At 44.1% G+C, this 10,000-nt stretch overlaps 1 protein-coding gene across 2 annotated transcripts in view; it reads left to right on the top strand.

The window, feature by feature from the left end:
* The window catches only part of LOC138006590 (uncharacterized), a 55,021-nt gene that overhangs the window by 19,998 nt on the left and 25,023 nt on the right, over nucleotides 1-10,000 (top strand). For both annotated transcript variants that reach the window (XM_068853022.1, XM_068853023.1), the window contains exons 3-4: nucleotides 1-1,347; nucleotides 1,986-2,034. The exon at nucleotides 1-1,347 is cut by the window's left edge and continues 1,206 nt beyond it. In XM_068853022.1, the coding sequence (XP_068709123.1) occupies nucleotides 1-1,347; nucleotides 1,986-2,034 (1,396 nt within the window). The remainder of the gene's footprint in view (nucleotides 1,348-1,985; nucleotides 2,035-10,000) is intronic.

The following is a 10,000-nucleotide window of genomic DNA, read 5'->3' as shown; positions in this document are numbered from 1 at the left end:
AGTCAGAGGATGCATGGAAAATAAGCTTTCGTGAAACAAATAGGTTTGCGTACAACGCCCTGTGGACTGCACTCCTGAAGAATGGAGAGGTTGATGAGGCTTTGTATGCTGCTGAGCAAGGACAAGCACAGGCTTTGGCAGACATTTTAAGGATGCAATATGGCGTTGATGAGATACCTTCTTCGGCAGTTAAGATCAAGGAAACTATCTCTTTTGTAATGAAAGATCTACCTTCACAAACTGTTTTCACATCACTTGACGGGAACACAATCAGCTTCTGGTTTCTAAGAAAAGATATTGGGATAAATTTTAGACAACAGAAAATCGAAAATGGAAGTGCTGACTCACTGATGGAAAGTACTTTGAAACAGATCAATGCGGGAACTGTTGTACGATGCGAGAATCGTTCGCTTGACAGACAACGCAGCAAATTGTCATGCAATAGGGAAGCTGTTGAAGAAACCATTCAGACCTTGGGCTTCTCTAGGAACTCTTTGCAGCCCTTGTATGATGTCTTAGTCAGTCCTATCACAGACTTGCTCCAGGGCGATGACTTAGTCTTTGTTCCCGACGGACCATTTTGCTTGGCCCCTTTTTCTGCATTGAGTGACTCTGTCAGGATCCGCACAATTCCCTCACTGACTGCTTTAAGACTGATCGCAAGCGCACCTGACAACTTCCTAAGTAAGAATGAAGTACTGCTTGTAGGCGATCCATGCTTGAAGGAAGTCACTTATGGCACTGGTGAACCCATGCATAAACAGCTGCCATGTGCAAAAAAAGAGGTGGATATGATTGGAGAACTTCTGCAGACCGCACCTCTCACAGGAAAAAATGCAACCAAAGCTGAGGTGCTGAAAAGAATGAAGTCAGTTGTTTTAATCCACATTGCTGCACATGGAGATAGCGAATTTGGAGAAATTGCTTTGGCCCCAAATCCCGAGCGCACATCCCAGATTCCCGAAGAGGAAGATTACATGTTAACGTTGACCGATATTCATGCAGTTCGTCTTCAGGCAAGACTGGTAGTGCTGAGTTGCTATCATAGTGGCCAGGAAAAGGTAAAATCTGAGGGTATTGTAGGGGTAGCCAGGGCTTTCCTGTGTGCTGGTGCCCGGTCTGTTCTGGTGTCACTCTGGGCAATCGATGATGAGGCAACCTTGATGTTCATGGAAAGTTTTTACCGACACTTGGCAGATAGAAAAAGTGCAAGTACAGCTCTTCACCATGCTATGAAGTCTCTTGGGGGGACGAAGAATTATTCCGCCATAAAATACTGGGCGCCATTTGTGCTAATTGGCGATGATGTCACCTTTGAATTGGGGCAACACAAATTCGAAAAGAAGGGTAAGTGCTATATAGATGTAACGTTAAAGACTGAATCACTTTAGGTTGTCCATGTTTTTAATCAGCAAGTTCTCGAAAGAAGCAGGTACATTCTTCACAGGGAAATGGCTAATACCTGAAATAAATATTGTCTGCATTCAGCGGGTCGGCTACTTCAGCCTTGCTGCAGATGCAGTGAAACTGATACGTTTTCCATTATGTATTGTTGTTACTTTTCAGGGCCGTATCCAGAAAATAATTATGACTAATGCAATGTCCATGCTTAAATTCTCTTCGTAGGTATTTTAGGTGTTTATGATGAGTACATTTTGAAGACAACACTGAAATCACGCTTTATTTAATAAAAAAATCACAAAAAAATGACTGAGGCAAGTGCCTCGGTTGCCTCATACTGGCTACGGCCCTGCTTTTACTGTTGAATCGGTGGGCGAATAGGAGAGTCCTAGAGCCCCTAGAACATCTTTATGAGAAAAGAAGCTTTGCCCATGAAATAACCCTTAACCATGGAGCCGCAGATTATATATGATACTGATGGGTTACTGTCAGCCTTGTCTTTTCTGTTAAAGACTCGCAGGCACGTTATAAAATAGTTAATAATTTACCCTGCATGTTAATATATTTTAATTTCTTTACCTAAGGCAAAGAAGGCAAAACAGAAGAAGAGTTGAGGAAGAAGACAGTAAACAAGTAAGTGTCACCTTAAAAAAAATTAGATCCTCGAGGGAAGGGGTCCTCTATATTGACTGCCGAGTCACCACGGGATTAAGTGCGTGATATTGGTTTTTTTCTGCAAATGGGTTTAATAATATAGCTTCAGCTTTTATGCAGTTGAGTTAATTTTCATGTCACCTATGATCACGTGAACAATAGGATCACATCTGTTCACCGATAGACGTTAAAAGTTAAAAAGTTACACTCATAGTTTGTTGCAAAGACTTGCCTTAAAAAGAGCTTATAATTCATTTGTAAGACATCTTTAAGGAAGTTGAGTTAACAAGAAAATTGTTCTGCAAAATAATTGCTTCCATGTATTAAATACCACTGCTAGCTTTGAAAAAAATTGCAAAAGTTCCTCAATACTTCCACATCTCACTCGCAGCACTTGCAAATGCAAGTTTTTTTATATGCCGGCTGTCTTTAACGTGTGTAATGGATAAGTCTTTCAGTAATTTTGGAACTGGTGAAAAAGGGAGATGCTAAGATAATAAGGTTGATACGTTCTGCGCATCTCAAGATATTCGGATTTCCTATTCCTGGTGCTAATTAACACAGGGATATTTTTGCGCCGTTCAAAACTATGCAGAGAAAGCAGAACTTAACAAGTGCTCTTGGTATTCAAAGAGAAAATTGGGGGTAACCACGCATTTTTCAGAGATAATTATGCTTCAATTTAGAAAAGAACGCCATACATTGCTTTTTATTTTAAAGCTTTTTACAAATATTTTTGATTAATAATCTTCAAAAAATGCGTGTTTACCCTCAATTTTCCTTTTGGATTTCAATAACACTTGTTAAAATCTGCTTTTCCCGCATATGCAGTAAACCGCGCAAAAATTCCTTTGAATTAGTAGGCACCGTCCTTAAAATATACTGGATTGTACATAAAATACATTAAACAATAATAAAGTAATTTAAGAGCTAAAGGCTGAAAGCTAACTTTAAAAGATATGTTTTAAGACAAGATTTAAAAGTTAAAATAGAATCAATATTGTGCAGGCTTGCAGGGAACGCGTTCCACAGTGTAGGCGCAGCTACACCAAATGATCTGTCTGATTTATGTCGAGATTGGCGCCGAATATGGGGCCACGAGTTTTAAAGCTGTGATTTTAGGGTTTTATTTGTTAGCTTTTTGTCGGGAAATTCTTTCTACTTGGGATCCAGTCGATTGTCACCAGCATGGGCCCTGCCAAAAGGCTTCCTGGTGCATATTTTAGTCATTACGGTCGATTTGCACAAATCGATTTGCACAAATCGACGAGCTTTAGTTGCTTTTGTGGCTAAGCGCTTTGGATTTCATCGCGCCAAGTTTCCTTTGGCATCTTGGACAAAGCACAGATGTACATCTCTGCTAATTCCAGGTCATGATCCGCCGCTACACATTACAACATTTCGATTAATCCTGGTCCGGAAACTTTAATTCAAAATAATTTGAAGAGGCGAAATGGACATGGAAATCTACCGAATATCTTGGATTTGTATACGAATAGTCAAGTTATAACATACACCCGTGCTGAACTACTTGGCATTCGTCATGCGTCTCGCAGTTTTGTTCGTAGATCAGTTCTCCATGATTTAAAGCTAAATGGACTTCTGAGGTTTAGAGGATGTCGAGCTGGTCGTCGGAAGATATCTGTACGTATTTCTGATCGAATAAGACATACTATTCGCCGTGATAGAACCATCTCTCGCACATTGCTCTTGGTTTTTATTGTTCCTGAACATGGTTTACGTGCTGGAAGCTATTTAAAATTCTGTAGTTTGAATGCCAGGTCTGCGAGAAACAAATCGGCGGATTTCGTGTCTTATGTTGAAACATCTGGAGCAGATATTTGTGCAGTAACTGAAACATGGCTTTCTGAAATTGAACTGCTCTGAACTGGTTTAGATCGTACCTGTGTGATAGAAGTCAGCGCGTTTCTTTACATGGGGTTCTTTTTCGTCCTTTTGACTTGGACTGCAGAGTACCTCAAGGTTCATGTTTAGGCCCTGTGTTATTCATAATATATGCATCCACGCTGTTTAAAATCGTGGAATATTATCTTCCTCATGCTCATTGTTTCGCGGATGATACGCAGCTGTATCTGAGTTTCAAACCACTCTGAGTTTTTCCACTCGGAAAATTTTCTCACATTACACCGCCGTCTTATGAGCTGCACTGGCTGCCTTTTTCTTTGGGTATTGATTACAAGATTTTACTTTTGGTCTTTTTAATGTATTTATGGCCTTGCACCAACGAATCCTCAAAAAGGTGCTTAGTTTATGAACTGAATAATTGACTTGCTTGACTGATGCTCCAGGTTCATGGTTTGCGCCCGGCTGACGCACAAAAAGACACCAGCAAAGATTGTGATAAAAGAGACAATAATAATAATGATAGTTATATCAAGTCCCATATAGACAAAAACGTAGAATCTCCTATGTGTAGGATGTGTGGAGAGAAAGGAGAAAGTGTAAACCATCTAACAAACCATCCAACAAGTAAGTGCAGCAAGTTGGCACAACGTGAATATAAGAGGCGCCACGACAATGTTGCACGATATGTGCGTTGGCAACTGTGGAAAGGCAGAAATTGAGCGGACTGATAAGTAGTACAAACACACCCCAGAGCGAGTGGTAGAAAACGAAGGTTTCAAAGTTCTGTGGGATTTCAATGTACAGTGTGACAAGATAGTTGAAGCTCGAAGACCGGACATTGTCTTCCTTAACAAGCAAGCAACGGAGGCCATGATCATTGACATCGCCATTCCAGGAGATGCGCGAGTGAAAGACAAAGAACTGGAGAAAATAGAGAAGTACCAACTTCGTGGGGAAGAAATAAGAAAGTTATGGAAGCTGAAGAAAGTGACTGTAGTGCCAATTGTGATCGGAGCATCAGGGGCTGTTTCTGATAAGTTTGACAAACACATTGAAAAACTTGGCGCCACCATCAGGGGCGGATCCAGGAATTTTTGATAGGGGGGGTCCAAACCTTGACTCAGAAAAACACTACAGATACTTTTTCAGATTAGTGGCAAAATAGAATGGCTCTCCATCAAAAAGCAAGTCAACCAATTGAGTAATAATAGGCGATCCTGCAGATGCGAGAATTTTAGACTCAAACAAGTAGTAAAAAGTAAAATTCGGTTAGGGAAGGGGGGTCCGGACCCTCCCCCTGGATCTGCCACTGAGTGCATCATACTTGAAGTGATCCAGAAAACTGCTCTGTTGGAAACGGCTAGACTCCTGTGAAACGTTTTGTCCCTTTAGGGAACCAGGAGAGGACTCCCTTATTATCTTTGTGAACTGGATGATCTTTTTTCCGGTTTGCTTCCTAAGGGAGCGGGTCATAGCCGAAAAACCAAAGGTCCCTTAGAGTTTTCTTCTTACTCTAGAGCTCCAAGACTAGTCTCAAAATCCTCGCCGTTCCCAGTAACGTAGTTTTCGGTAGTAATGAAATACTAATTTTGACATTCAACTTTCCCATCCACTTGTCCAAGTTTTATGTTACACTTCCCAATGATCCTACAACAATTGGTACCACCTGCAAAGTTCTCATGTTCCACATTCTTGCAATTTCTCTTTTAAGGTCCTGGTACTTTTCAACTTTCTCATTCTTCTTTTCACCAATTCTTTTATCCGCTGGTACGGCAATATCAATGATAGTGCACTTTCTCTCCTGTTTATTTACAACTACAATGTAAGGTCTTCTGGCTTCAATGACATGATCACACTGTATGTTCACGTCCCACAGTAGTTTAACCTCATCGTTTTCACTTACACTGTCCGGTGCATGTTCGTACCACGTATCCTTCTTTTCCAGATGATATTTCTCACACAACTTCCAATGAACTACTTTAGCAACGTCATGTCTCTGTTTGTATTCCCTTTGGGCCGGCTTTTTACACTCACAGACAATATGGTGTACGCTCTCACCTTTCTGTGCCTACATAATGGGGATTCCACCGTTTTGTCAATATGGTTGTGGCGTGTCATGCGTGACACTGCTAGACCGCGAGACACCAGGTCCCCCCCCCCCCCCCCAGATATGTAACCAGGCCCTCAGCCTCACACAATCGTGTGTCTCGTAGCTCGCTTCACTTTTATTAAAAGTTCCATTGTAAGTTCTGTTCTTTAGTCCAGCTGAGATAGTATTCCCCCACTGGGACATGGTGTCAGAAGTGAGTCGACCTCTTTGCTAGAGGAGAAGCAAGACGAATTCACGCCGAAAAGGACAAGAACAAAGCCGACAGGATAAGAGAATATTCGCATCTGATCGGCGCCATATTGTATTTCGCAAAGATGCCCGACACCGAAGAACAAGCAGCTGCGCCACTGATAATGCCGCCAGCGAATCTTCCACTGCCGAAACCTCTCGTAATCGATGATAACCTAGCCACACGTTGGAAACAGTGGAAGAAAATATGGCAGCGTTACGAAATCGCCGCCGGGATTTATCAACAATCTGACCTCGTGCGAGTTTCGACGTTACTCTCTGTCATCGGCGAGCACGCGGTCAAGATTTTCGATACGTTTACCTGGAGAGAAGGCGAACAGGATGACAAAATGAAGGACGTGCTGGCGAAATTCAACGAGTATTGTGAACCACGTACACAAGTAATGTACCAAAGATATCGCTTCAATAACAGAAAACAGGAAGCTGGCGAGAGCATTGCCGCTTACGTAACCGAGCTCCGCATGATTGCGAAGAACTGTGCTCACGATGGCATCACGCCCGACGAAATTTTACGCGATCGCTTGGTCCTAGGCATTCGTGACGACAAGGTCCGAGAACGGCTATTACGAGCCACTGACTTGACTTTACAGAGAGCATTAGACATATGCAAAGCGGCTGAACAGACCAGTCAACAGCTCAAGATGATGAGCAGTGCACCTGAGGAGGTGGTTGGTGTGGTCCGACGGACCGGGCAGAACCAAAGAAAGACAGGGGACTCAACCGGCCACCGACCGGAATGTCGTTTTTGTGGTTACCGTCATGCTACTCGCCAGTGTCCCGCCTATGGGCAAACCTGCCGTAAGTGCGGCCAAAAGAACCACTTCCAGTCTAAGTGCCGTTTAGCCAACCCGCAAGTAAATAATGTACAAATACCAGAGGAGGTTTTCCGAATAAGCCAAGTTGGGGCTGGCTCGCATGCGATGATCACAATGGGAGTTGGTACGCAGTCCACTGAGAGTCAAGTAACTTTCCAACTGGATACTGGCGCAGAATACAACCTTCTGTCTCTGAAAGAATGTAAGCGCGCCACGCGGATACGGAAATGCAGCACGTCAAGTTCTGCTCCCACAAGTTTATCAAAACGTACACTAACGAACGTTTCAAAATCCTTGGCTTTGCTGACATTCCTACATGGCGCCGTGGACATGCCACCGTATTGCAGTTTAACATCACTGAAGATGACCTAGCACCACTTTTATCCTACCAATGAATGAAGGGGTAGTTTCTAAAGAAACTGTGGTGCTGCGTCGGTGGGGAAGTAGTATACAAAAATTTGGTTTTATCAACGGAGTTGATAATGTAAATTGGCCACCGTACAGAGATTCTAAAAGCTGACGTTTCGAGCGTTAGCCCTTCGTCAGAGCGAATCGCTCTGACGAAGGGCTAACGCTCGAAACGTCAGCTTTTAGAATCTCTGTACGGTGGCCAATTTACATTATCAACTCCGTTGATAAAACCAAATTTTTTTATCCTACCAAGCGTGTATGGATCTGGGGCTTATCTCGATTAACGACAGTGATGACATGTTTTTCCCCACGCCGAGAGTCAGTTCCACGACCGTAGCCCCTGATTTATTAGAAGAGTTTAAGGATGTACTTGAAGGACTGGGAGACCTCCTAGGAGAGTACCACATAGCAACTGACGACACAGTACGGCCGGTGGTCCATCCACCTCGCCGTGTTCCAGTCGCTTTAAGGGAGCAAATCAAGAGTAAGCTAGACAAAATGGTAGAAAGTGACGTCATCGCACCAGTTAATGAGCCTACCGCGTGGGTTTCCAGCATGTTAATGGTGGCCAAGCCAAACAAGCTGCGAGCATTATCAATTGCCCACTGTGGAAGAAGTAGTGGCCAGGCTTACCCAAGCAAAGAAATTCACTGTGGTGGATGCTAAAGATGGTTTTTGGCAGAAACGTCTTGACACCGACTGCAGTTACAAAACCACCTTTAACACACCATTTGGGCGTTATAGGTGGAAGAAGATGCCCTTTGGGATCTGCTCAGCACCGGAGATTTGGCAACGCACAATGTATTAATTTGTGGAGGACCTTGAGGGGGTGGAAGTTATTGCGAACGACTTCTTGATTGCTGGATTTGGCACTACTGACGACGAAGTAAACCTGAGCCTGGAGAGTAACGAACGCGCATTCCTTGAGAAGTGTCGCCAGTGGAACCTGAAGTTGAATCGAGCGAAAGTACGTCGACATCAGTCCAGTGTGAAATTTATGGGGCACCTACTCACCTCAGAGGGCCTCAAACCCGACCACGACAAGATTCAAGCCATATTGCAGCTGCATGAACCCGAAGACCGGCCTGCGTTGAAGAGGTTTCTAGGGATGGTCACGTACCTCTCAAAGTTTATGCCCCACCTTTCAGAGATGACTGAGCCCCTCAGACGTCTGGAGGACAAAGATGTGGAGTTCCAGTGGCTGGAGCAGCACTCCGTAGCCATCGCGACCATAAAGAAGTTCCTTACCGAGGCGCCTGTGCTCAAGTATTATGATGTTCGCAAACCTGTCACTGTGCAATGCGATGCTAGCCAGTCTGGTTTAGGAGCAGTTCTTCTGCAAGATGACCGTCCCTTGCCCTGACTGACACAGAAATGCGCTATGCGCAAATCAAAAAAGAAATGCTGGCCATTGTCTGGTCCTGCGACAAGTTTGACCAATACCTGTATGGACGTGATACAGTAACTGTTGAAAGTGACCACGAGCCACTGAAATCTGTGTTTAAGAAAGAGATCCACAAGTCACCCAAGCGCCTACAGCGCATGCGTCTGGCGTTACAGAAATACAACCTAGATGTACAATACAAGAAAGGGCACCTCATGTATATTGCTGATACACTTAGTCGAGCCAGTACATGGAAGTTCGAGCACAGAACGTCGAGTCCGCGATATCCACAGTCAAACGGTAAAGCGGAAAATGCTGTCAAAACGTATAAAGGACTGTTAAGGAAAGCAAAGGAGGACAAGAAAGATCCCTTACTGGCAATTCTAGATTGGTGAAACACCCCAAGCGAGGGATTTGGCACCTCACCCGTTCAAAGGCTGATGGGTCGACGCACTCGCACACTACTGCCGACCTCCGAGAAGCTGCTTAAGCCTTCTGCTGACCAAGTGACAACCAGAAAAAACCTGGAAGCACAGAAAAGAGTGCAATCAATGCAGTACAACCGAGGCACAAAGAACCTGCACCCCTTGCTGGTTGGAGATACTGTCCGAATGAAGCTTCCAGGTGAACAAAAATGGAGTCTCGGGGTCTGCACCCGTTCTCTCGGCAGGCGCTCTTATGAAGTTGAAGTTGAAGGCCGAACCTATCGCAGAAACCGACGCCAACTGCGCTCTACTCCAGAACCACCGCCCAGGAACGGTGCTGAGGAAGTGATTCCGACTCCGGCACAGGAGGAAAGTAGCTCGCTCTCCACACCAAGGCAAGAACACGAGCCGGAGCAGAGCACAAGTACAGGAGTGCATCCAGAAAATGCCTTACCGTTCCCAGCACCCGGTGAACCGGAGGAAATGTCGGAGACCCTCCCGAGTTTTGAACCAAGACGCTCTGGTCGTGTAAGACGCCCGCCTGTCTGGCAAGAAGATTATGATTTGTGCTAAAGGAACATTGATCTGAGCGAACGTTGATTTTACTTAAACAATCTTTGAACACTTGAGACACTTAAGGGTTTCTAGATTGAGCACGTAGGAAACGTTGTTTATGTTTGTTTCT

This window comes from Montipora foliosa, chromosome 6, assembly GCF_036669935.1.
Source record: "Montipora foliosa isolate CH-2021 chromosome 6, ASM3666993v2, whole genome shotgun sequence".
In the NCBI taxonomy this organism is placed as follows: Eukaryota; Metazoa; Cnidaria; class Anthozoa; order Scleractinia; family Acroporidae; genus Montipora; species Montipora foliosa.
This window is presented reverse-complemented; position numbering and strand designations above follow the sequence as displayed.